General features: G+C 33.1%; 1 protein-coding gene and 1 long non-coding RNA gene across 10 annotated transcripts in view; one reads left to right on the top strand and one right to left on the bottom strand.

Annotated features, from left to right (window-relative positions):
• atp13a3 (ATPase 13A3) overlaps nt 1–9,192 on the top strand; it is a 97,826-nt gene extending 88,634 nt beyond the window's left edge. For 3 of the 9 annotated variants that reach the window (XM_073916923.1, XM_073916927.1, XM_073916928.1), the window contains exons 33-34: nt 1,792–1,884; nt 7,552–9,192. In XM_073916923.1, the coding sequence (XP_073773024.1) occupies nt 1,792–1,884; nt 7,552–7,752 (294 nt within the window). In that variant the 3' untranslated portion in view covers nt 7,753–9,192. Of the gene's footprint in view, nt 1–1,791; nt 3,539–7,551 lie in introns of those variants that run through there. The other 6 variants (XM_073916924.1, XM_073916929.1, XM_073916930.1 and 3 more) reach the window with 2 other exon arrangements.
• Nucleotides 9,193–15,432: 6,240 nt separating this feature from the next.
• On the bottom strand, nt 15,433–21,735 carry LOC141376642 (uncharacterized). Its single transcript, XR_012387268.1, has 3 exons — nt 21,607–21,735; nt 17,564–17,623; nt 15,433–17,454 (listed from the first exon to the last, which is right to left on the bottom strand). It is a non-coding gene; the product is annotated as an uncharacterized lncRNA (long non-coding RNA).
• Nucleotides 21,736–27,967: the final 6,232 nt, after the last annotated feature.

Here is a 27,967-nt window from a genome sequence, read left to right as displayed (position 1 = left end):
GGGACTGCAGAAACACAGCACACTGTTCATATTGATGCAGACATTGACTTGTACCGCAAAGAGACCTCTATCTCACTCATGGTTTGTCTTCTCAAGTGGGGGAAAGACAATGCACAACGTTACCCCACTGCTGTCAACATGGACCAAGTCATATCTCTCTTGTCCCAGAAACCTCAGTCCCAAATGAGAGGGGTTTTTTCTGTTGCAGGGGACATTGTAAATGCCCAGAGATACCAGCTTTTACCAGATTATAATTATATGATAATTTTCCTTTAAACCCATCTCTATCTAAGTGAGTGATTAAATGTTGAATGTGATGAGTTTTCAACAATACTAAATTGAAACTTTATTTTTTTTACATGGTTTAATAATTTTTTGTTATTAAAATTGAAGTTCCTGTTTCAAAGCTAACAGATAGATGACTAATTTGTATGTCATTGACACTTTTGGCACTTTTTTGGAGTATTTTCAAAAGTTTTTTTTTTTCCTGTAAATGATTCAATAAATACCGTACCGTGACATTCATACCGAGGTATTACCGTATCGTGAAATTCTGATACCGTTACATCCCTACTCTTTACCCTTTGTGTATTACTCCGCCCACATACATCCAACAAGAAAAGCAGACACTACAGATCTAAAATTTAAAAGATGCACGCTTAACTGTTTAACTGTCAGCTTATGATTTGAATCCGGAAGAAAGTAGTTCCTCATACAAAAGGGTTTTTGAGGCTCTCCATGTTAGATTTTGTTTTTATATACACAATTATGCCGTCAAACTGTTATATAAACGCAATATCACACTCGTAGCAGTGCGATATGGCTGTATATCGGCACTGGTGGGGGCACCAACGCACTTCTTCCACCAGTGCCGATATACAGCCATATCGCACTGCTATGAGTGTGATATTGCTCATATATATCGCCACCTACTGGCATAATAGTAACAGTGTCACATTTTTTTAACGCTACCATAGACACCTTTATATCTGAACTAAAAGCTGTTATCAGATTCTGCCTTTGTTTGCTGTGTATACATGCCCTCTAGTGGCTAAAATTACATACTGTGCTTTTAAGTCTAAAGCTAAAAAAAGAACTTATTGTGTAACGCAATTTTTGTTCTGTTAGCTAAACTTCTAATGACATTTCTAAACTTAATGTCATTTGGTCGTTCAATTATCACAAGTGCAGACACACATAGAAAAATTGAGTGAATTATTCAACAACTAATCAAGATATCGCTTCTCATTGCTGTATGAATAAGTGTTTTTGAACAAATCTCGATTTTATTCAGTTATATGTTGCATCTACTGGCATAACAGTGTTAAATTTAATATAACGCTTCAAGATTGCAATATTTTAATTGATACCATAGACGCCTTTATATCTAAACTATAAGCTGTTTTGCCAGTAGTTATGGGAAAATACAACTTTTCACAACATTCATATAATAATCATTATAGTTGATAACTGTTGGTCAAATACAGATCTGCTGTGATTTTATCAGCCAAAGTATAATAGACATTGTCATTTAGGAATAAGATCCCACAATACTTTAAATCAAGAACGTGCAGCTCTAAGCCAACAAAAATCTCTTGCCCTCTTCTGTTTTTCCTGAACTAACACACAGTTCCAAAATAAATAAATAAATCACTGCCCTTTCAAGCAATGTATTTAGTTTTGCTCTTGACCAGGAACAAGCAGACACAAAATGATGACCATAAATCTTTTGCTAGCCATGTGATCCGTAGCTCTCTTCATTCTTTCCGCCCTACTGCGATTATTCTTTAGACCGTCGTGCTTGACGTCATCTTATGGAAGCATGTGTTCAGCAGAGACAAGCAGGGAAGCTATGGCGTCTCCCCTGCAGGCCCGATACCACAGGTTGGGAAAAAATCTGACACTTCAGTTCACCGTTGCCTTTTCACTTCCTGGTGTCCACTCCGCCTTTTTCCTTCCCTCTCACTTTCACTCTTTTCCCACTATCCTTCCTTCTTTCTCTCTCCCTCACACCCAACACTCTGTTTTAACGTTTGGCCTTGCATGCGCCAACATGATTTTTCTGAACGCTCTCTAGTGCCCCCTTGTGGGGACTCTGATTACCCCACTTCCCCCCCATTTTCCTCTAATGCTCCTTCTGTAGTTGCAACTACTGCATACGTGTGTGCGCTACTCCGTCTTGTTTAAACTGCGTGTTTGGGATGACGGTGCAGGTATGTGGCTAAATGAGCAATGTTTTAACATCTAACACGGTGAAAACTTGCACTAAAGTTCTGATATGTTGTGTTTTGTGTGTCGATGAAGCTTCTGGTTTTGGTTAAAGGAATATTCCGGGTTTTTGCAAGTTTAATGTCTGTGGAAAGCTGCTTCGGGTTTTCTGGTTCTTTAACTTAAGTGTTGAGTTTGCATTGGCAAATGACTGGTCAGATTTTCAGGTATTCTTTCAGATGATGGAGACTTGTTTCTGCTGCAGGAATAATAAATAAATCTTTATCACAAAATTCAATTTTAATTAGTTAACTTAATAGTTTCTCACAATTCTGTTAATGTCTTGCTGTATTTTTCTCAAAATTGCACTTTTGTTTCGTGCGATTGTTTACAGAGATTATATTATGCAATACTAACCTCGATATTTGTAATCGCAAATTTCTTCCCATTTACATCTTGCAATTTTTGTTCTTAAAGTTGCATAAATAATTCTTGTAATTGTTTTTTGTTTAGACGTTAACATAAAATCTTACAATTCAGTAAATTTTTTCCTCAGTTTTGACACTTGTCTCTATTTTTGGAATTTGAGTTTCAAAATAGTTTGTTTACAGAGTTTTGTTTATTGTTATGTTTACTATGTAAATTGTTTGTTTATGGAGCTTATATTTTGCAATACCGACTTTGATATTTGTAATTGCGTATTTTTCCTTTTCTTTTTTAGACGTTAATGTAAAAAAACATATTGTAACGATAATGTAAAAAAACCTACAATTAAGTTTTGTTTGTTATTTTCTGTTTATTGTTGTTATGTAAATTAAGTATATAGAGTTTATATTTGTAATTGTTTTTTCCCCATTTCTAAACTTCCATCTTGCTATTCAAAATTTTTGTTTTCTCAAAGTTGCATATTCTCATGGAATTTGAGTTTCTCAAAACTCTCAAAAAAATTTTATAGAATCTGTTTATTATGTAAATTGTTTGTTTATATAGTTTATATTATGCAAAATTGACTATTTGCAATTGTGATTACATCTTGCAATTCTAACTTTTTTTTTCTTTTTTGTTGCATAAATATTTCTTGTGACTTATTTTTGTTTAGGCAATAACACAAAAAAATTTTTGAGTTTCATTTTTTCCTCAATTTAGACTTTGTCTATTTTTGCAATTTGAGTTTCCCAACCCTTTTTAAAAAATCTCAATAGTTTGTTTCTAGAGTTTATATTATGCAATACTGACTTTAATTAATTTGTTATTGCAATATTTATTTATTTTATTATTTTTTTTTCTTAACTTGCATAAACATTTCTCTTAACAGATTTTTGTAAAGGCGATAATGAAAAAAAAAACGTACATTTGAGTTCTTAGTCATACTCAGTTTTGACTCGTCTCTATTTTCGGAATTTGAGTTTCTCAAAATTCTCAAATTTCTCAATTGTTTATAGAGTGTAATGTTTATTGTTTTTTATGTTTAGTTATGTTATGCAAATTATTTGTTTGAGTTTTTTTGTAATTGCATTTTATTTATATATATTTTTCATTTCTAAACTTACATCTTGCAGTTCTAACTTTTTTTTTTCTCAGAGTTGCATAAATATTTCTTGTAACTGGTTTTTGTTTGGGAAATAACACAAAAATACAATTGAGTTATTTTTTTCCCTCTCATTTTTGACTTGTCTTTTAATTTTGAAATATAACTTTCTCAAAATTCTGCCTTTTTATTTTTTCACAAATCTGCCTTCATATCTCAATAACTTTTTTCAGAGAATTTTGTTATTAACTTCTAAATTAGAGGGAAAAGTCAGAATTTTGAAATGTGAACTTCTGTAATATTGATAAATATTAAATATTGACTTACAAAACAAAACTTGCAATTAAATTAGTAATTTGTTGCAGAAACAAGCCTCCATAAATGACTGAAATGATACCTGCTGTAAAATCAGCTTTGTTTAAAGAAATGTACTACATTTTTAAAATGTCTAAAAAAATAGGACCCTTATTTAAATTCTTGGAATGATGTTTCACACAAAAAACAATGTTTCATGTTTCTAGAAAAAGAATGTTTTTCACAAAAAGTAAACGTTGTCTTGGTGAGCATAAATGGCTTCAAAAGCATATAAGAATTTTACCAGTCCCAAATGTATGTACTGTAATTTGAACTCTTTTAATCAAGCTGCCATAGACATTAAATAACTCTGAATACTCCTTTAAAGGAATGTTCAGGGTTCAAAATGAGACTGTGGCCTGCTGTCAAGTGCCACAAATAACTGTTTATTGCTTGAATCATCATTTTAAAGTGAGAGGCTACTTTTCTAGGTTGACAAATGCCTGGTTACAGGTTACTGATTTAATTAATGTGGGGGATATTGTATCTTGTTAAGCACATGTAAGATGTTACATCACACGTTTGTGGTGTCTTTAAGCAGGTGCTATCTAGTATTACTTTATTATGTACATAATGAGTCTATTCAGTATATTTTGAGCTGTTAATTAATATTTATAGTTCAGGTTTTTATGTTTTATCTGGCTTTTTTGTTTTCAGTTTTGGTAATTTTAGTACTTAAATTTGATCTATGTCTCCAAGAAAGTATTTTTTACATTTGTTTTATTTCATTTCAGCTTACAGTCCCTGAAAAAAAAAATGTGAAAAATAATATTGATACTAAAAAAAGCTTTTCCCTTCTTAAAGTAGATTTAAAATTTCAGATCACCTGGAATATTCCTTAAAAGGAATGTTCCGGGTTTAAAACAGTTTCCATTGACAGATTCTGTGGCCTGCCATCCTTTACCACAAAAATTATTTTCACTCCTCTTTCAGAGTATAAAAGCAAAAACCGTGTTAAGTAATGAAGTAAAAATGACGTCCATTGAACAAGACATTACTTAATATTAAATAAATTCTAAATCTGATATTTATATTTTTGAACTTTTATTAACATTAAAATTATTATAATAATACATTTTCTATCAGCACATTTTGTATTAAATTATATGTATAAACTTTTTTTTTGTGCCCTAGGTTAGTAGTAAGCAGTATTAGTTACTCTATTTCCAAGGTTAGTAAGCAACCTTAGTCACACAATTTCCATTTTAAAGTGCAAATAAAATCAAAACTAGCTATGTTTTTATTAGCTCACATTGGCAGTTTTGTGGTGAACAATTCAACTGTGCATGTCATTAAGAAAAAAAAAAGTTCACTCTTATAATTCAAGCTTAAAATCTGAAAATTCTGTTTGTTTTCAGTTAAATTTCCAGATTGTGATTTTGAGATATTGGGCGTGGCTAACATAATTAACCACGCCCCTCTAAATGTCAGTTTTGACCATGAACAGAAAGGTGATGATGAGGAGGAGTCTGTTAGGTTCTAATATAACTCTTATAAAGTAAACTATTCAAATCTTTTGGAATGGAATGCCTACTTCACTACATCCAATCAGCTTGCAGTAGAAAAAACAAGCCACACCCACTTTTTTCTTTTTTATGACTTTTATGACAAATTACAGTAAAAAAAAATGACAAACCAAAACAGTTATATTACAAAAAGTATAAATAGTATCAACTTAAGTGTGAAAAAGAGAAAAAAACCAACAAATAAAAATGTGGCTTAACAAAAACTACAATTGTACAATCAAACAATACACTCTACTTTGCACTTAGGGAAAAAAAGAATCAATTTGACTATAGATCAATATACTTATATATTCCTTAATGGGTCCCAAATTTTCTTAAACTGGTTAGATGAACCCCTCTAGACAGTAAAATTTAAACTTTCAATTTTCAATACCTACTGTTTTCTCATTTAACATTCCGTTTCTCTAGGAACTGTGTCACAATACAAAAAAAAATAAAAATGGTTGCAGCTTCTGGTTCATGTGGGCCCAGCCCTAATTCTACCCCTTAGCCCTTTCCCTCCCCCCACCTCTCGTTTTGTGCATTTCCATGAAGGGGTAGGGGTGTTCCAATTCTCTTAAGCTTGAAGGCGTAGGGCTAAGGGGAAGGGCTAGATACCCCTTCAAACAGAGATTTTTCAGGTCCACACTGGAAACCAAGGGGTAAGAAAATTTCCCAGAATACACCAGCCACAGCTGCACCCGGAAGTAAGGAGATCCACAAATTAGTATTTTTTTGTGATTATTACGAATTTTGACAACAAGCACATGTTTTAATACATTCATAACGACATTCGTGTTTTACCGTTTAAAATAAAAACAGCTAAATTTCGCTATCTATAATCCATAATCATAACTCATGTATAGCGGTCCCATTGCTTTCTGCCACTCAATGACACTCAAATACCCTGTCAGAAAAGTCTAGAGGCTGTGAATGAGCTTTTACAGTGTCTGCTATAATGTTAATGTTGTTTTTTTGTGTATTTACATGGAAGAATATGGCCACTGTGTAAATGTGCAGTATAGTTATGATCTTATTGCCACATTATATCCTTATGTTACCATAATATATCCCTTCAGTGATTTCCTGAAGATAAAAATACCAAAAAATAACACATCTGGAATAACCACAGCAGTCGCGGTCGCTGATCTCTTATGAAGCCAGAGATTATGATGACATGATGACGTGTGCAGGTGCTGTAGTGCTGTCCCATTTCATAGAGGTAAATTTTGAAGCCCTTCCCCTTCACACTCTGTTTTAAGGGTCAATGGAAAGGGGTAGGGGTACTACAAAAATAGAATTAGGAGTGCGCCATGGACTTTAACCCAATTCAGACATATTTAGTGTCTTTTTAACTTCATCCCTGTCCTACTCTTTATACACCACATTTGCTTGTCTTTTAAATAAAAGCCAGTTGTTATTTTCTGTGGTAACTGACAGCATGCCATAGACTTGAACCCGGAACATTCTTATTTAATGCCATTTGGAGCTTAAGATTAGCTAAAGCAAAGAAATACACACCATTTGAATTTTGGCATTAATTCAAATAGACATTCATTTCCCTTGCATGTGCTTGAAGGCATGACAAAACAAACCAAAGGCTCTCACATCGTTTCTGCAGATGAATATGAATCTCATTTCACTTACCACGTTTAACATTTACAGCAGTGGTCACCAAACTTGTACCTGGAGGGCCGGTGTCCTGCAGATTTTAGCTCCAACCCTATTCAAACACACCTGAACAAGCTAATCAAAGTCTTACTTGGTATGCTTGAAACATCCAGGCAGATGTGTTGAGGCAAGTTGGAGCTAAACCCTGCATGGACACCGGCCCTCCAAGACCAGGATTGGTGACCCCTGATTTACAGGTTGAAATTCTGTCTTGTCAAGAACATGTGGAAAATGCATACATCTTCTCCTCCTTGTTCTTCCATGCCATTGTGTGTGTGTCTATAGGGAGGAATAGACATGTATGGATCTAAATGCCTCTCCTGGCTCTGCTGCCGGCGAAGAAAAGTTCCCAAGGCACGCTACATGCATCTGGCACAAGAATTAAGCGTAGATCCTGACTGGCCCCCCAAACCCAAGAGCACTACTGAAGCCAAACCCGCCCTACATCCAGATGACTGCTCCTACCAGATCGAGGCGATTTCCTAGCATTTCTTTCAGCAGTAAATACACTCCGTATTGCACGTCCAAACCACCAGGGATTTCTGTAAACACTGTCAAAAACAATTACGAAAAGACCAAAAACCTGCTAGGGGAGAGCTGTCTTTCTTCCTGGATTATTTTGTTTGTTTGTTTCACTTCTGCTGCTCAAGATTGTTTCCTTTTTTAAATGGGTGGAGTTTACAGGCTGGGAACTGTAGAAGCTCCGCCCCCCCCCCCGGGCATGCGGCTCGTCACCGATATTCCCTTAAAGCATCATGTAGACCGCAAAACGATTGAACTCATTACCAAATGTGGCTCTTTTAGATGATTACCATCAAATATCACCGAAGCTCTGGATTTTTGTGCTTGAATAGTAGTCGGCAGCGCTTCATCTCTACAGGAGGCTGCATGCAGATGCATAGGAAACCATCAATGCATGCGGAACAAACCAAACTCTAGTGGCTCACCGAATCCGAGATCCAGCGTCATTTCCAAGCCAGCTTGTTTTTTGACAAATATATATCGACGTAGATGTATTAATGATATATATATTCACGTCATCTTTACTTTGCATATCTCTTCCCATGGAAGAATCGAGGTGGGGATTCAGTTGTGAAAGGCCAAACATTGTGAAAGCGGTTTGTGTTATGTCTCCTGACGCAGTATCTGGTCCATCCATCGCTGCAACTGTTGAGACCTGATTTACTCAACAGCACGGCATCTCTGATTATCTTTGTTTGCAATGACACTGGGAATTGCATTGGGATAGGGGGAAAAGGGGGTCTTAGGTGTTCTTTGGGAAAATTCAGAAGATTGGTAGAGCTTTAGGAAGTGAAGACTTCATATCTGAAAACTGTATGTCGCTTTTTATTGCAATCCAAATCAAATCAGGCTGCCAATGAAATCACTCAGAATTGGTTAGTTCACAGTATTACTTCTGCATGACTTTCTAAGAGTTTTGCTGCTAATTTAAGAAACAAATACAGCATTCTTTATCTGAAAATGCACAAGGAAGGCTCAATGTAATGCTGGAGATCCCTTCTGTTTTTTCCAGATGCGATTTTATTTGCATAATTTATGCAGCGCACTTCAACTGTGCTCAACTTGCAGGCTTTTCTCAGTGCAGAACTGTTGTTCTTGCAATTTTTTTAACATGTTGCTCCTGAAATGAACCACTAAGCAATATCAGGTCATCACCTACATTTTTCTTCTGTATACTTCTTTTATACTAAGTTTGTGTTGTCGCTCATTTAAATACCCAACTCGTGTATGTGTTGAGATCTGGTTGGTCATTTCATCGAAGTCAGTGTTGTCATACTGATTTGCTTAGTTTTCATTTCATATGCTAGCTTTATATTTAATAAATATATCAATACAAATTAAAATGGTTAATAGTAAAATTTTACTATTAAAAATAAAACATCAGTTTACATCATGCAATAAAAAGTACTTTTTGTCAATTTGAGCTTTTTTAAAGTTAAAGTTGCAGTTAAAGTTAAGAAATTGCAGTGTCGTGATCATTTTTAACTCCGTTTTGAGTTTGAATATTCAATAGCATCTCAATAATGTATTTCAAATCTGATTCAGATCTCACAATTCAGATTTGTTATGGAAGCCTGTTCCCGCCACTCAATTAAAAAAAAGAAAAAAATTATAAAGTCAAAATTTCCTAGTTATAAAGTCAGAATTGTGACTTATGAAGTCAGAAATCGGAGATAAAGTAAGATTGCGAGTTAAGTCAGAATTCTGAGTTAAAAAGTCAGAATTGCCAGTTATTAAGTTAGAATTGCGAGTAAGTAAGTCTGAATTCTGAGTTAAGTCGCAATTCTAAGTTAAGTCAGAATTCCGAGTTGTCAAGTCAGAATTCTGAATTAATAAGTCAGAATTGCAAGTTAGTAAGTCGCAATTCTGAGTTAAGTCGCAATTCGAGTTTTAAAGTCAGAATTGCGAGTTAGTTAGTCAGAATTCCGAGTATGTCAAAATTCCGAGTTAATAAGTCAGAATTGCGAGTTAGTCAGAATTCCGAGTTAGTTAGTCAGAATTTTGAGTTAAGTCGCAATTCTGAGTTAAGTCAGAATTCCAAGTTAGTAAGTCAGAATTGCGGGTTGGTAAGTCAGAATTCCGAGTTAGTATGTCAAAATTCCGAGTTAGTAGGTAAGAATTCCGAGTTAGTAAGTCAGAATTGCGAGTAAGTCAGAATTCCGAGTTGTTAAATTAGAATTCCGAGTTAAGTTGCAATTCCGAGTTATAAAGTCAGAATTGCCAGTTAGTAAGTCAGAATTTCCTTTCTGACTTAATAAATCAGAATTGTAACTTTACAACTCAGAATTCTGACTTAATAATTTTTTTTTTACTTTGTATTTATTTTTTTTATTTTTTTATTTAGTAATGTTAACGGACTTCCATGTTTGTTTTGGTATAAACTGTAAAAATCAGAATTGTGAGTTGTTTTTTCTTTTCTTTTTTTATTGCGGTGTCCTTGTTATCGTTTAACTCGTACTGAATAATATTAATTAACATCATGCACTTACTGTATACTTAGCTTTAGGGATAGTAGCATGTAATTATGCACAATATATTAATAATATAGTCAGTGCATATACATGTATAACAAGGGCACAGTAAAACCAATTATATATGTAATCCTGTGGCAAACAAACAAGCTTCCATATCAGCAGCACTTCATGAATTAATAATTATTATATGAGATGAAGACATCTGTGCACATGTATGTCTTAAAATATGATGCATAGATTGTCTTCAATAATCCACAGCGATGAAGTTCATACAGTTTTCCTACAATCAGATCTTATGTGTTTGTAATTATTTATTTGGTCTTCAAGTTAACTTCGATTGATTTTGCTGTTTGGGGCATTTTTTTTTGTTAATTAATCTGATAAAGGGCTGAATCTGTCTTTTTATTGCTCCATTTCTGTAATGCCTTGGTACTGTTTGATGTTTTGAAATGGTATTGATCATCTGACATCTTTGCAATGATGTCGTCTTGTCATCTGTATTATGTCTGAGTTTGTTTATATCATAAATACGTTTGCTGGGCATTCCTTGAACAAGACAATAAATAATCACCTTTGCTAGGTGAAATGGTCTAAATATATATATATATATATATATATATATATATATATATATATATATATATATATATATATATATATATATATATATATATAAACAAAAGCAATTTGTTCAGACCATCTACTGAGCCCGGATGGATAAGCAAACATTTTTGGTAACACTTTATAACAACTACACACTATGAATCATCTATTAAGCATTAGTAAATAGTGAATTTCTTAAGCATTAACTCTGTATTAATAGACATTAGTAAACATTTTATAACTGCAGATACAAATGCAAACTTATAAGCACTTGTATATTGTGCTTAATAATTGTATTTTCCTACTTTGTTACTGATTAATTTTTCATGACTAAATTAAGTATCGCATTCTTTGCAGTTCATTTGTATGAGTATTTGGGGGTTTGCAAGATCATTCAGATCATTGTAATCTTATCTAAAAAGAAAAATGACTAACGTTTAAGCATTGCAGAATAACTTGAGTGTCAAAATATAACAAAACTGGATAAAACTAGAACAATATAGTCATTTAACAATATGACACAACATTTCAATGTTATTTAGCGATGTTTAAACTGCACAGTAACTTTGTTTTAGTTAAGATTGCAAAGATTTTTCATTTGATGCCGTTTCATTGGTGCATCTTCAAATAGATATAAATGAATAGTCATTTATTTTATTTTAATTTTAGAATATAGCTAACTAGAGCTTTAAATTGTCATTTATAAGGGATTTATAAAGCATAAATAGTCCTTACTTTAGATTAGGTCACAAAACTGGATGAAGTTGAGTTAATAAACATACAAATGCACTATTATATTAGTATAAGTCAAGAATAGAGCATTTGTATCTGCAGTTATAAACTGCTCACATTTATTAATGTAGACTTAATGTTTAACAGAGAATGAATTCACTATTTGCTAATGCTTTATAAATGATTCATAGCGTGTAGTTATTATACTGTTACTTTTTTGGTAATGCTTTATTACACACTATGAATCATCTATTAAGCATTTGCAAATAGTGAATTTGTTATTTGTTAAGCATTAAGTCTACATTTATAGATACTAATGCTCTTTTCTTGACATATAAACACATTTAAAATATGCTAAATAATTGTACTTTCATACTTCACTGATTCATTTTTCATGACTAAATTGAGTATTGTATTATTTACGAATCAGTTGTATTTAAGAGTAGTTCGGGTTTATTAAGATCATTTAGAATGAGATGGTAAATGATTAATAAACTATTCAAATCAACATTTATATATTATTATTCAGGCATATACTAATAGGTATTTTGTATGTTAATAAATGCTTTATTAACTCATCTTCATCCTAAATTGAGGATGATTTATGAATTATAAATGCCTTTTAAACGACAATTAAAGGCTTATTATCAACTGAACAGTACATCTTTGTAATCTTATCAGTAAAATGACTGTAAAGTTTAAACATTGCTGAATAACAGGAGTGTCAAAATAGAAGACAAAATTGGCTAAAACAACAACAACAATATATTAATTCAACAATCTATTATGATGCAACATTTCAATGTTATTTAGCAATGTTTAAACTGTATAGTCATTTTATTTTACATAAGATTGCAAAGATTTATTATTCATTCGATGCAGTTTCATTTGTGTATCTTCAAATAGATACAAACTATCAAAGACATTTTTTCCCTGTTTAGAATATAACAGAGCCTTTAATTATGAATTATTTATAAAGCATAAATAGCCCTCACTTTAGATTAGGTCACAAAACCCGATGAAGATGAGTCAATGAAGCATTTATTAACATGCTAATTAAGTATTAGTATATGCCTGAATAATAAGATAACAATGTTCATTTGAATAGTTTATTAATCATTTGCTAGCTTATTCTGAATGACCTTACAAACCCCAACTCTTCTCAAATAACTAGTTTGTAAATAATGCGATACTATAAAAAACTAATCATTAACGAAGCATGAAAATACAATCATTAAACACATTATAGGTGCTTATGAGGCAAGAATAGAGCATTTGTATTTGCAGTTGTAAACTGCTTGTTGACCTTTATTAATGTAGAGTTATGCTTAACAGAGAATGAATTCATTATTTGCTAATGCTTAATAAATGATTTATAGTGTTTATTATTTTAAAGTGTTACCACTTTTTTTTTTTTTTTTTTTTTTAAACCTGTATGTCCTTAATAAATGTGAATGCGATGCTGAATTTTGGGATTGGGGATGTTAAATTATTTCTTTTTTAATTATTGTTACTGTCAATGCTGATGGTTTGTTTATTATTATTATTATTATTTAAATGGTTTGTCTTGATCAGAACTGTGTGGTGTGGCAATCAGTTTCTCTTCCTCTAGGAGGCAGTAGTTCACTGCTAAACTAGGAGAACATCATTCAATCCTGTCACCGTAACCTGCACCTTATGCACATTTGTTTATGTCGGTTTTGTTCACTTTTACACCTGCAGATGAACACTGTAATATCCGTCATGTCACTCTTTAAATTTAATTGCAGTTATAAATGTGCTTTAGGTTTTTTTTTTTTTTTTTGTCATACGTGGGGCCATTTTCATGTCATATCTGCCGTTCTCTAGGATACAAATGCGTTAGAAAAATGAGTGTTTGATTACTGGAGGTCATTCAGTACACGTTGTTACTCTTTAGTTTTGCTTGTTGGTTTTGTATCGTGAGTCCTTTTAATTTACATTCGAGGACGGTGTTATCAAACACAAGCAAATGTTCAGCCACTGGTTCTTTTTAAAGCTGGACTGGTTAATTTCCTCAGGGAAATGTGTGTATTTGTAATGATTAATGCTAAATAAATAAGTATGGAAAACTTCTTTTGGGTCCATTTTCTTGGTGTTCGGAAGACCTTCAGTCCCACAACTTTTTGTTTTTGTTTGAGATTGCTGATATATATATATATTTAGTTGAACTTCAAATTATAGCCATTCTGTGATCTTCCTACTTTATTATTATTATTACACTGTAAACCCCAAAAAGTTAAGGTAACTAAAACCTTTTGAAGAAACAGATGGCAACAAACCATTTTAAGTTCAACTTAATCCATTTGAGTAAATGAAGTAATTCAAGCACAGTAAAACCCAATAAATGAAGAGAACTCAAACTCAATCCGAGTACTGTAAAACTCAATAAGTTAAGGCAACTCAAACTGTTTGAGGAAACCGATTGCTTCAAACCATTTGAGTTAAAAACTAATCTTTATGGGTACTGTGTACTTTTTTTTTTTTAAATTAACTTGTTACCCTCAACACTGAGTTCAAAACTCTTTTCGAATGAGTATAGAATTCATTTTAGTCAATTTAAGTTTACTACACTCATTTCATTTAATAAAGTTGACCGTTGGATTTAATGTATTATTATGCCAAATCTTTCCTACATTATGTTTAGCAGAGCGAGGAAGTTACCATAATTTCTATATTATTTATTTGTCTGGAGAAAGTCTTAATTGCTCAATCTCCCCTAGAATAAAAGCAGTTTTAAATAAATATTTTAAACCAATTTAAGGTCAATATTAATAGCCCCTCTAAGCATTATAGTTTTTGACTGTCTACAGCAGGCGTTCGCAAACATTTCAGCCCGTGACCCCCCAAAAAACAATGCCAGTGACTTGCAACCCCCACATTTCTTCGAAGTGGTTATAAATATACCAACATTGCACAAACAACAATAGACCTATAAAACAAGAGCATATTGATGACACAAAAAAGTGCCTGATTTCCGTATCATTTTTATATTCATTTATTTATTTGTTAAATTTAATATTAACCTCAGCTAAAGAGACCGGTGGGCACAATGTTTTCAGCATAAATCTATTTTTAGTTTAATTTTAAAGACCGCCACTCAGAGACCATCCTCAATCTTTAGTAGTGGCCTGTATTTATTTTTAATGTATTTAAATGCCATAAAGGTGTCAAAGTTTAATCTGGTGCTATAAAATCAATCTGCTGCATCTGATGCTGCTAATCTACAACGTAAACACACCAATCCTATGAAAAAAAAAAAAAAACTTGTAAAGCTGATAGCTTTTCATTTGCATGCTGTTGTTTTTTTAAGTAACTATTAACTACTATTTATATCTTTTGTGGGTTATTGGTAAATTATGGTAATTCTAATAGTTTAATCATATCTATTAAACTTTTCGAATTCACCAAGGGACCCTGTTATTGTCTCGCGACTCCCACTTTGGGAACCATTGGTTTACAGAACAAACCATTGTTATACAGTGACTTGCCTAATTACCCTAAATTGCCTAAATAGTTAAGCCTTTAAAAGTAACTTTAAGCTGAATACTAGTATTATTAAAAATGTCTAGTAAAATATTAATTACTGTCATCATTTCAAAGATAAAAGAAATCAGTTATTATGAATGAGTTATTAAATTTATTATGTTTACAAATGTGTTGAAAAAAATCTCTTCGGTAAACAGAAAAAAATAAAAAATAAAATAAAATAAACAGGTGGGCTAATAGTTCAGGAGGGCTTATAATTCTGACTTTAGCTGTGCATTCATTTAATTTGCTTATAATAAATATTGTATGTTTCCTTTTTTTTTTTTTTGTCTCTCCCCTACCTAGAGTACTGCTTTTTCAATAAATAGCACAAACTGAAACCTTGGATTACTGATATCAGCATGTTATCAGAAATCAGATAGTTGTTTAGCAGACTTTATTTACTATGTCCTGATCAAGGTTTACAGTGTTTACATGCCTTGTATTTTGGCAGATTTTTTATATATATATTTTTTATCTCCCTACTTTGAAAAAAAAAAAGTAATAGAAAGCAAATAACTGATAGAATTGGATGTTTTTGCATTGTTTATAAACAGTTGATGTCAGAATTATTAGCCCCTCTTTGATTTATTTATTTTTTTTCACAGTAGAGCAAGGAAATTTTCACAGTATGTCTGATAATATTTTTTCTTCTGGAGAAAGTCTTGTTTGTTTTATTTCAGCTTGAAATAAACAGTTATTAATTTTTTAAAAGCCATTTAAGGTCAAAATTATTAGCCCTTTAAGCTATTTTTTTTTCAATAGTCTACAGAACAAACCATCATTAACTTGTCTAATTACCCCTAACCTGCCTAGTTAGCCTAATTAACCTAGTTAAGCTTTTAAATGTCACTTTAAGCTAAATACTAGTATATTAATATACTAATTATTCTGGCTTCAACTGTATGTATCTGCTGTGTCTTTTTGGGTTACTTTTAAACGTATAATTTGCTGTTATGGATTTTCAATGCCAGGCAAACACAAATGCTTGTATATTTAAAAGAAATTGTTTATATGATGGAAGAAAATATTTTGTTTATGAAGTATCCACGCTACATTTTTAAAATCTGGATTCCATTTGGTTTGATGAAAAATTCAATTGTAACAACTTAAATCATTCTCTAATGTTTATGTATGAACTCAACATGTTAATCCTCAAATCTTCAGTATCACAATAATGTGATGCTTAAGGATCCTTTTCTTTTTAAAGGGCATCTATCATGCAAAACACTGGAAATTGTTAGCACGGTAGGTAACCCACCACAACATAACTTAGCAGTGTGGTTTTCCAGCCTGATCTCACGAGAGTATTTTTCGTTTTGCCATTTTAGCGGCTAGTTCTTACGAATTCCTACAAGTTCAGTCGTACAAAATTGTGCGATTTTAAAAAGGAGGCGTGGCACCCAACCCCACCCCTAACCTCAACCGTCATTGTGGGATAAGCAAATCATACTAAATTGTACGAATTAGATCGTACGAATTCATACGAATTAGCTACTAATTCAAAAAGTTACGAATTGCTGTGAGATTGTGTTGGGTTTTTCCCACCCATTGATATTGATGGACAGGTGCGAATTAACATGTCTCAGTATTAACGCATAAAACATGTCCACAAGACAGGATTTGCAAAGAGACTGGGATTAAAATATCTGTTCCAACTCTTCAGTAAGTGCTATGCTTTCTATTTCTATAGCATTTTGAACTACTTTTTTGAGCTATGTATTTCATCATCAGTACATCTTACTATGGTATTTGTGATTGTGGGTCTGTTTCATCATGTCTGAGTTGCTTTCTGACTTTTTGCAATGTTTACATCCAACCTTGTTATACAAATGTCATGAGAACAGACTGGAGAAGCAGCTCATTTTCAATTTCGGATGAAAAAACTAGAGTTACAGTTACTTCTGACCCAAAAATTGACATTTTAAACAGGTTATAATAAATGATCTAATAGGTGTTTTGGCCTGAAACTTCACAAACAATTTCTGATGACACAAACATCTCCAGAAATTATTGTGCTGCTTATTTTTGATTATTGTTTTTCAGTATGTACTGGTAAATAGAACATCATTGGATGTTATAAGAGACATTTTGTAATATATATCTTTACAGATTACAAATTTGATAGGTTTGAAGATTATTAAATGTCCTTTAATAAATGTTTAATTCCTCCAAAAATACACTTTTGAAAGATTCCTTTGAAAATACTCAATAATAATTTGTGCAATTAACAATGGATATAAAAAGTTATAGCCTGTTTATTTGGTATGTTCGCTTACCACTTTACCCTTCATTTCTTCAACTTTGCCTTCTATGAGACGGCAGACAGACACATAGGAAGGAATTGAAGCACATGGAAATATTAGGAAACTGCAGACAATGATAAAACGAGAATTAAGCGTGTAAGCAATATATATTACCTGTTACTGGATCGTCGTGTTTGGCCTTTGGTTAGTTGGCTAGTTACAGGGACGGTTCACCTACAAAATAAAATTTTAGACATAATTTACTCCTACTTCTGTCATTTAAATGTGTGCTTTTATTTCTGTATTGTCCCACAAAAGGAGAAAACCTTCAAACATTTCCTGCATATGTTCATCCAAGTCATGGTGAATGCCACAAAAATGTCACAATGATTGCAAGCAAAAGGTAGGTGTTGATGACATTCGTGAATGTGAAATCTATTTATCTTGAAATGATTCACAACCTGTAGCCTTCAGTTGGGCATGAAGGGCAACTGCCGAGGTCAGGATTTTCCTAAATGACTAATTAATTTTAGGTTCACTTTTCACCTCTATCATTAACCATTTGATTAGTTTGGTTAATAAAAAATGCTTTGTGCTGCTCACTGCCCACTTCATATACACTACCTAACAAAAGTCTTGTCGCCTTTCCAAGTTTTAGAAATAACAATTCTTCACCTTAGAATTATAATGTTCTATCTGACATTTTTTGTCAAAATTGAGTTATTCACATATTCTTATTAAATGACAACTTATTTACATTGTGATGTTTTTTTTTTTTTAAGTTGTTTACTTTTTAAGACTTTTTATTCAAAAAAACAAAAATGGTTTATCTACACAGTTGAACTCTATAGGGTCTATAAGGTTCTTTCTGTCAGCCAATCAGCATTTTTAATTAATGCACGAGGACCAATCAGGACCAATTGACAGCAGGAAAAACCAGAAAGACAAAATCTTTAAATAGTCGATAAATAATGCAGCACCACACAAAATTAATGTGTAAATGGGATTATTTAGAAGCCTTTTTTTAAATTTAGAGCAAAAAGAAAACGAAAAGAAGTGTATTTAAAAAAAAAAAATCTATATTAAAAAAAGAAAAATTTGATCATTTACGTTTAGACTATATTTAGGGTCTCTGTCATGATAATGTATGAAAGAAAACTGTTTCACGCATAATGTTTGCAAAATAGAATGCATAAACTTTGAAGCTCAATATCTCAAAATCATTTAGAACGCAGGTAGAACCTTAATAATTTCAAGGTGCCGAAATGATAACTTGAATTTAAGTTGATCGTTTGGTGTCAGAAGTGGCTTATATGAAAGGCAAAGGCCTCAAGATTGCCCTTATTTGACCAAATGAAAAATATGATCATGATCATTTATTTTTAATTATATAATTAGGAGAGTAAGGTCTGACTTTGCTTAGACAAAAGTCTTGTCACTTAACAGCAACAATGTACATTATCGAATGTAAAGTAACTCCCAGCTTGGAGGACTGCATCCATACATATATGCAATGGCTCAAATAACTTATTAATAAAGTCATCTGGAATGGCAAAGAAAGCGTTCTTGCAGGACTCCCAGAGTTCATCAAGATTTTTTGGATTCATCTTTAATGCCTCCTCCATTTTACCCCAGACATTCTTAATAATGTCTTAATATAATGTCTTAATACCCCAGGCTGTTGATGAAGCCGGTCACTTCCCATACTGAATGCAAACCCAAACCATGATTTTTTTCTTCACCGATCTTGACTGATTTTCTGTGAGAATCTTGGTCCATGCAAGTTCCGACAGGTCTTCTGCAGTATTTGTGATGATTGAGATGCAGTTCAGATATTTCATCAGAAAAATCTACCTTCTGCCACTTTTCCAAATGATCAACTAGAAGTCAAGTTATTATTTGTTGCTCTTACAACTGGAATCGACGACAAGACATTTGTCAGGTAGTGTATGAGGGACAAAATGAAAGCAGAACGTCTTTTATTATCTCATGGCCTCAAAGTCAGAAGACCATGCAGAATTACAACAACACCAGAGTGAGACTAGATTTTAATTTTTTGGTGAACTAACCCTTTAATGTGCACCAAATAGTCCCCCCAACCTATGTTTTACAATCCACAAAAATGCATTGTGTGACTCTTAACAAGACAAATCACATGAGCAGTCAAGGTCAGTTTGTTCTAGCAGCACATTTCTGTGAATATTCCCCACGTCATCAGTGCTTATGTGCCCGGCAGCATGTGATTTGTTTTGACATGTGTCCGGACATGAATTTGTACATTACCTAACTTCAGGCCAATTGTAAATACAACATCCTATGAACTCCTCTCTGCCTCTGAGACATCGATTTGTGTAGTTTAAAGATCAGGTCTTCTGGTTGGGCTCCAAGTGCTGTTCTGCAACTGTTTGGGCAAGCTTGTATCACAGGAACACATGCAGCCATTTGCATCAGCTATTATATAACAGATAATCTTGTTATGATTCCCAAAGAATGCCTCTATACTGACTTGAAAGGTTTGATTATGGATAAACAATGTCTTTAGATGACTGTCAAAGCTGCCATATTGGACATAAAAAAGCCACATGTGCTTATTGAATGCTTTCTTGAAAACGACTGTTCTTTTAAAGTACTTCATTTTGATAGTGATTGTAGCTTTTCTTATGTCTCATTTTAGAATGCACTTGCATTTATTAATTTGATCTTTCGTTTGTTTGTTCGTTTGTTCGTTCATTCATTCATTCATTCATTCGTTTATTTATTTATTCATATATTCCTTCATTTATTCATTCATTCATTTGTTTATTTATTTATTCATATATTCATTCATTTATTCATTCATTCATTCATTTATTCATTTATTCAATCATTCATTTATTTATTTTTATTAATTAATTAATTTATTTATTTGTTCATTTATTCATTCATTCATTTATTTATTTATTTATGAAAAAAGGCTTGGATAACCTATACTGTAAAAAACAAAACAAATGACCAGTCCCTCCAGGATTTAGTGGGGCTTTTTTTCATAATTTTGCAGTCTAAAATGACTGAATTTGCTGCAGCTTTTCTTAATATTTGCGGCCTTATTTTGTGTTGATTTGCTGTCAAAAATTATGCCACAGACAAAAGTCTTTATTAAACATATATTTTTAATACTCCTAGACCCAGACACTGGGTCTTTAACTTAAATTTAAAGGATACGAGTATGTTAAAAAAAAAAAAAAATAAATAAAATTCTTGTATCCAAATAAAAATTGTGTAGACAACAGCTCAAAAATCAAAATCCACTGAATATATGCACAGGTAGTCTCTCATGAAGGCCATCACAGTAAAAAAAAAAGTTTTTTTCTTACAGTGGAAGTCAAAATTATTCGCCCTCCTATGATTATTATGTTTTTTTCTTTTTAAAAATATTTCCCAAATTATGTATTTAGCATATTTTGATGTTGCTTTAACTTATTTTAATAAGTTAATCAGGTTTTGACTAAATTTTTGAAGTTATACAAAGTTTAACTTAATATTTCAGTCAGTTTGATTGATGTAAGTTAACTAAAAATTTTAAAGCTCAAGATTTTTTTACTATGTAGATCAGGGGTGTCAAACTCAATTCCTGGAGGGCCGAAGCCCTGCAACAGTTTAGTTCCAACCCTGCTCCAACACACTTACCTGTAGGTTTCAAACAAGCCTGAAGGACTCAATTAGTTTGATCAGGTGCATTTGAGTTTGACACCTGTGGTGTAGATAATCCTTTTCTTAATAAGTCTTCTGTTGTGGTTGGATTTAAAAAGAGTAGGACCGTACAGACAAGCAAATAACCGCTTATCAATAGATTTCACACTAGAGTAAAAACTACGAAAGAAAAACCAAAAAAAGTTTTTTTTTTACTGATTGTGACTGTATTGTACTGGACTGATCAGTCCCTACAGCTCTGCTGAGCATAAATAATGACCAATTATGTGTAACTGTGGTGAAACAAAGTGAAATGTTTTTGATTAACTATTCTGTCTCCAGGCATGTTAATGGGAATACACCCAGTGCATTGCAGCACCAGACGTGACGCAAGTGTTTTTTGATGCTTGATGGTTACCGTTGTCACTTCCTGCGTCACGTTGTTTAAATCACCAAATACTTTTATTACCAACTGAAACTAGTGCAGTTATTTGTTAATTTAAGAGTGCGTTAGTATGAGCTTACAGGCAGGTACACAGTACACTCACCTTTTTCTGAAATCCCATTCCCCAGACAAATCAAAGTCCCCTTAGCTTGCACATGCAGCACCAGTTGAACACCGCTCCCGCAGTCAAAATCTGTGGGAAATCAAAAGATTTCTTGTTTTTTGTTAGCGCACATAGTTGTTTTTTAGGTGAAAAATTAATCCATGCAAGTTAATCTACTGAAAAAAAAGTTTGTTTTGGTAATCTTCAACCAAAGTGTGAATATTTCATAAACTTTAAACTCACAGCAGTCTTTTTTGTCAAACTTTTTTTCTCACAGTTGGCACTAAAAACGAACATAGAAGTGTTGTGCTAAATTCAGAACAAAGGATTCAAAACGGCATCTGGAAAACACATTTATTCCACATTTTCGAAAGTAAAACTGCAGATTCGCAGTGATTAACTATCTCCCATTACTCTTCCCATTAAACCTGCTTTTCATTTTTGTTCACATATCACATATTGTGTATTACACTAGAATGAATATCGGTTACGCAATATTCATTGTACGACCAGGATTTATTATTTGCCAATGTCTTTGCATTTGTAAAACATGTAGCTCTGTGCTCACGTATGTAGTTGTAAATTAATTTTTAGTCTTGTGTTTTTTCTTCTCGTGTCCTAGAAGAACATGGTTTAATGTCTTTGTTTTCTGTACAAATTGTTTGATTGTTTAAACCATAACTTAAGTATAATTCAAACTCCCCTTGCATTACCATCACCAAAACGTTAAAATAAGACCCTGCTACTGTTTCTCCGACATTGCTTTTCCTTCATCTTACTTGAAGAGTGAAAATATATGATGATGATGATAAATATTTTGTGTATGGACCGAAATAATTGAATTTTTTCCTGAAAATATAAGTTGATACACTTCACTGAAAATTACTTTGAGCTTATTTACTCAATTTCTCTTATATGGTCGCCCCCTGAAGCCAAGCAGGGTTGCACCCGGTCAGTACCTGGATGGGAGACCACATGTGAAAGCTACAGTATTGCTGCTGAACATGGTGTTAGTGAGACCAGCAGGGGGTGCTCAACCTGTGGTCTGTGTGGGTCATAACGCCCCAGTGTAGTGAAGGGGACTCCATACTGCTCGGTGAGCGCTGTCTTTCAGATGAGATGTTAAACTGGGGTCACGACTCTCTGTGGTTGTTAAAAGCCCCCAGATAGCCTTCGAAAAGAATAGGGGTTTAACCCTGGCATCCTGGCCAAATTTTCCCGCTGTCCTTTGTCCATCATGGCCTTCTAATCATCCCTATATCAAAAATGGCTTCATCACTCTGTCTCCTCTCCACCAATCAACTGGTGTGGGGTTTCCAAGTGGATGCTGAACACTTGTGATGGATGAGGAGTGTAATGGAAATTCATTTTTAGATGAGCTTTATATGTTAGAAACTTGTCTAAGACTCATTATTACATGTGTGTGTATCTGTGTTCTCCATATGTTTATCATAAAACCTATGTGTACATTTTTATAGATAACTATATTTTTTTTAGGTGAAAGCTTTTTCATTATCCTAAGAAGGATGTGTGGTTGTTATGAGCATATCGCACGAACAGCAGAAGACGCCTGACGTAATTGTAGATGAGGCCTTATTGGGAGTTGACCTCGTAAGCAGTACAAACCAGATAAAAGGGTGAACACACTTGGCTTTAGTATCTCACTCTGCAGAAACTGTTGTTGCTGTATGACTGTGATCTTCTTTGTAAAGAATAAAACTTGTAAAAGACATCCCGGGTAAGACTTTGTTTCTTGACCACTGAGAGAGCCTCCTTAGAGAAAATAGCCACTACAGGAGATTCCCCTTAAATGTGTAGGATTACGGCAAGAAACGGTAGCAGGGTCTTATTTAAAAATAAAATGAATGTTTTATTTTGGTGACAGTAGTTCATGATGATTTTGTTTTAAAAAAGTAGACCTAGTTATCATTTAAACCAGGGGTCACCAATCTTGTTCCTGGAGGGCCGGTGTCCCTGCAGGGTTTAGCTCCAACTTGCCTCAACACACCTGCCTGGGTGTTTCAAGTATACCTAAGACCTTGATTAGCTGGTTCAGGTGTGTTTGATTAGGGTTGGAGCTAAAATCTCCAGGACACCGGCCCTCCAGGAACAAGTGACCACTGATTTAAACCATCAACAGTTTGTATAGAAAGCAAAGTAATCCAACCAAATTCTTCTAGGACAGAGGAAAAATCTTACCAGAACATAAAAGGACTAAAAGTTAATATACAACAACAGACGAGTACGCAGAGCAAGAAGTATTATAAATGCAAAGACATTGTCAAATAATAAATTCTGATCGTACAAAGAATATTGCATGAAAATGATAAAAATCATTGTAATAATAATAATAATAATAATAATAATAATAATAATAATAATAATAATTATTATTATTATTATTATTACTATTTTACCAGAACAATGTTTATTTCAGTTTAATACACAATATCTGATTTCAAAATATAAAGAGAACTAGAGAATAATGAGAACTAGATTCTTAAAGTTTGAGGACAAGTTTTGAGGCTGGCTTGTGAACGCCTGATGGTAATAGTTTATTTAGTTTAAACAGTTTTTAAAAAGTATGAAAAGATAGATAGATGGATGGATGGATGGATGGTGTGCTAGCTTGAGTCAAACAAGCCAACCCCCGCTTCTCTACGATGTTCTGATGCTGAGATATAGCTGCTGTTATATCGTTGCTAGGTTAGTCTGTTTTGTTGCTATGGAGTTGATTGACAGCTTAGACTGATGATTTATCAAAGCTTCTTGCCAATATGAACAGTTAAAAACAACCCCCATGTCTTTATCACACTGTAGCATAACAATAATAATCTGAACCTCTATAATGGCAGTCTATGGGACCGTGGCTAGGGTGCAGTATCTGGTTGTTAGGGTGTGGCTAGAAAGTTGAAAGCTCATCAGTTATTGGTAGTTTGGTAGTCTGAGTTAAATGAGCCCAGTTAGAAGTCTGTGCGACAGTCTGATGTAGAGTTATGAGCTCACAAAGTTTGAGCCAATGTCAAGTCAATGAGAGTCTTTTGCAGTGTAAGTCTATGGGACAGTTTCTAGGGTCCCAAAAGTGGTTGCTAGGGTGTGGCCAGAAAGTTAAAAGCTCATTAGTTATTGGCAGTTAGGTAGTCTGAGTTAAATGAGCCCAATTAGAAGTCTGTAGGACAGTCTGATGCAGAGTTATGAGGTCACAAAGTGTGGTCCAATGTTAAGTCTATGGGATTTTTCCGACGGTCCCAGGACATTTTTCAGTAAAACCGAAAGTCGGATCAGTAGAAAAAGATATAGCAACCCGAGTCAGACCAGTTTGGAGGTCTGGTGTAAGTTTGGTGGTCATAGCTCGAAAGCTCTAGAAGGAGATAGAGTTTAATTTTTAGTCTCAGAAGAAAAATAGGATAACAATAGTCTGGCATGCTACACATGCCAGCCTAATAAAAAGCAGGTTTAATGGGAGAGTAAATGGGAGATGAAGTGTGTCCATTTAATCATTCCGGAGTCAAATTTAACGTTTTACTTTTGAAAATGCAGTAAAAATCCATTTACTATGTTTTCCAGTTGCCCTTTTGAATCATTTTTCCTGAATCATTTAGCAGATTGCTTCTATGTTTGTTCTTGGTGCCAACTATATGTGAAAAATGATCGATAAAAGGTAGACACTGCATTCAACTCTGTTCAATCTGATTTCGGTATAACAAAGTTTTGTTTTTATTTTTTTAAGTATGTGAGGTCTGAAACATTAAGGAAAAACTGAGTATGCACTTGATCCCATGCAGTTTGCCTATCTGCCCCATCGGGGAGTATATGATGCCACAATTGCTTTCCTTAATCTCCTTTTTAAACATTTGGGGATTCAACCTCATATTTTAATAAGGATTTCAACCTCATATTTTATAAACAATTCAACCTCATATTTTAATAAGGAAACTGCTAGAACAGTTTGATCTCAGTAATAACCTAGTGGGCTGGATTCTTAACTTTTTAACTAACCGAATACAAAGTGCAAGAGTAAATGGATGCTTATCTGACAAAGTTTGCTTCTCAACTGGGTCCCCAAAAGGATGTGTTCTTTCACCTCTGTTATACATCCTCGACAAATACAGCGAGAAAAATAATTATTGAACACGTCACCATTTTTCTTAGAAAACATATTCCTAAAGGTGCCTTGACTTGAATATTTCACTGGATGTTGGTAACAACCAAATAAATCCATATATGCAAAGAAAACAAATCTAATTAGTTTACAAATTAAGTTATGTTTAATAAAATGAAATGGCACATTGAAAAAGTATTGAACACATGAAGAAAGGGAGGTGTAGAAAGGCAGTGAAAGACCAGACAGCAGCTGAAATCTCTTAGATCTTCAGCCATCCTCTGCTCTTCCTCATAGTGAATGAATATCAGCTGCATCAGTCCAACATCTACATTAGCAGGATGATGAAGAAGAAACCAGGGTGGACATGTCAGCAAGACAATGATCCAAAGGATCAGCCAAGGAAACTCTCAAATGCTTTCAGAGAGAGAAAATCAAGCTGTAGAATGGCCCAGCCAATCACAGGATCTAAATCCAATTAAAAAAAATGCTAAATAAAGGTCAGATTTGATCGACGAAACCCATAAGTGTTTTACACTAAGTCTGTAAAAAAACTTAACTTTTTTACTTTTACTTTATTTGTTTAATACTTTTATTTGGTATTAAATACGTTGCAGTATCTCAGTACGTTTTCCTTGTGCTATTTCATTGTTATTACCCATAAAAAATCATTTATATAAATAAATTATTTTATTATATTTTGTGTGAATTGTTTGGGGTCAACTGCTTCTTTAGAAATAATATTACAAGGAAAAAAGCCATTATGTGTTCAATACTTATTTTCTCTACTGTATGTGCCAAAGTAGGTGGGAAAATAGAACCGCTATATAATTAAGTATGCAGATGGCACTGTCATTGTCAGCCAACTTCATGATAATGTAATCGTTCATGGTACTTGCTGATTTTGTTAGATGGTGTGAGGAGACATATCTTCTGTTAAATGCATTTCAGACAAAATATATGATAATTGATTTTAGGAAGGCTACCCATACACAGGTGAACACTTATGTTAAAAAATCAGACTGTCAAATGTGTACATGCAAACTTCATACAGAAATGTCACCTGTTCCAGTCGGGACTCAAACCAGTGACCTTCGTGCTGTGAGGTGACGGACCACTGCGATATTGTGCCGCCAACAAACAAACAATTTAGGAGTTTTTAACTGAATTTTTTTTTTTTTTCAAATAATTTTTTATTTACTCATGTTCTTCTGGTAACTGCACTCAGTAGAATATTTTATGATAAACTTTATTAATGGCGTTTCACAGAAATATTGACTTATATTCATTCTTTTAATCAAATAAATGTGACCTATATTAGACAAATGTAAATCTCCTGATGGTAGAATGATAATAAATTACTGGTAGACGCTGACAGCACATAAATGCTGAAATGTAAAGTGTGTCATTTTATGCACATTTAAATGTGATTCATTTTCATTTGTACTTCATACATAATTAATGCCTATAGCACAAATGCACAGTGCTAAAAACAAAAAAAAAACTGTAAAAAGTAGTAGTATCTCACATTTTATTCCATTTCTCTACATTTAATCATGTTCTATTAACAAATATTAATCTGAAATTTTATTATCTCTCATTTTAGTCAATTTGTCTACATTTAGTCATGTTTTATTAACAAAACTATATTTGAAAGTATATTATCTCACATTTTAGTCTATTCTGTCCATATTTAATTATGTTTTATTAACAAAAACCATGTGAAAGTATATCATATCACATTTCATTCAGTCAGTGTTATAATATTTAATTATGTTTTATTGGCAAATAATATTCTGAAAGTATGTTATCCCACATTTTAATCAATTCTGTCTATATTTAATTATGTTTTATTAACAAAAACAATGTGAAAGTATATCATATCATATTTCAGTCAACTGTTTTAATATTTAATTATGTTTTATTAGCAAATAATATTCTGAAAGTATGTTATCCCACATTTTAGTAATTTTTTTCCACATTTAATCATGTTTTATTAACAAAAATATACTGAAAGTAAATTATCTTACACTATAGTCAATTCTCTCCAAATTTATTCATTCATTCATTTTCTTTTCGCCTTAGTCTCTTTATTAATCTGGGGTCGCCACAGTGGAATGACCTGCCAACTTATCCAGAATATGTTTCACGCAGCGGATGCCCTTCCAGCTGCAACCCATCTCTATTAAACATCCATATCCTCATTCACACTCATACACTACGGACAATTTAGCCTACCCAATTCACATGTACCGCATG

This window comes from Danio rerio, chromosome 11 (assembly GCF_049306965.1).
Source record: "Danio rerio strain Tuebingen ecotype United States chromosome 11, GRCz12tu, whole genome shotgun sequence".
Taxonomy (NCBI): domain Eukaryota; kingdom Metazoa; phylum Chordata; class Actinopteri; order Cypriniformes; family Danionidae; genus Danio; species Danio rerio.
The sequence above is the reverse complement of the archived record's forward strand: the minus strand, read 5'-3'. Positions and strand labels throughout refer to the sequence as shown.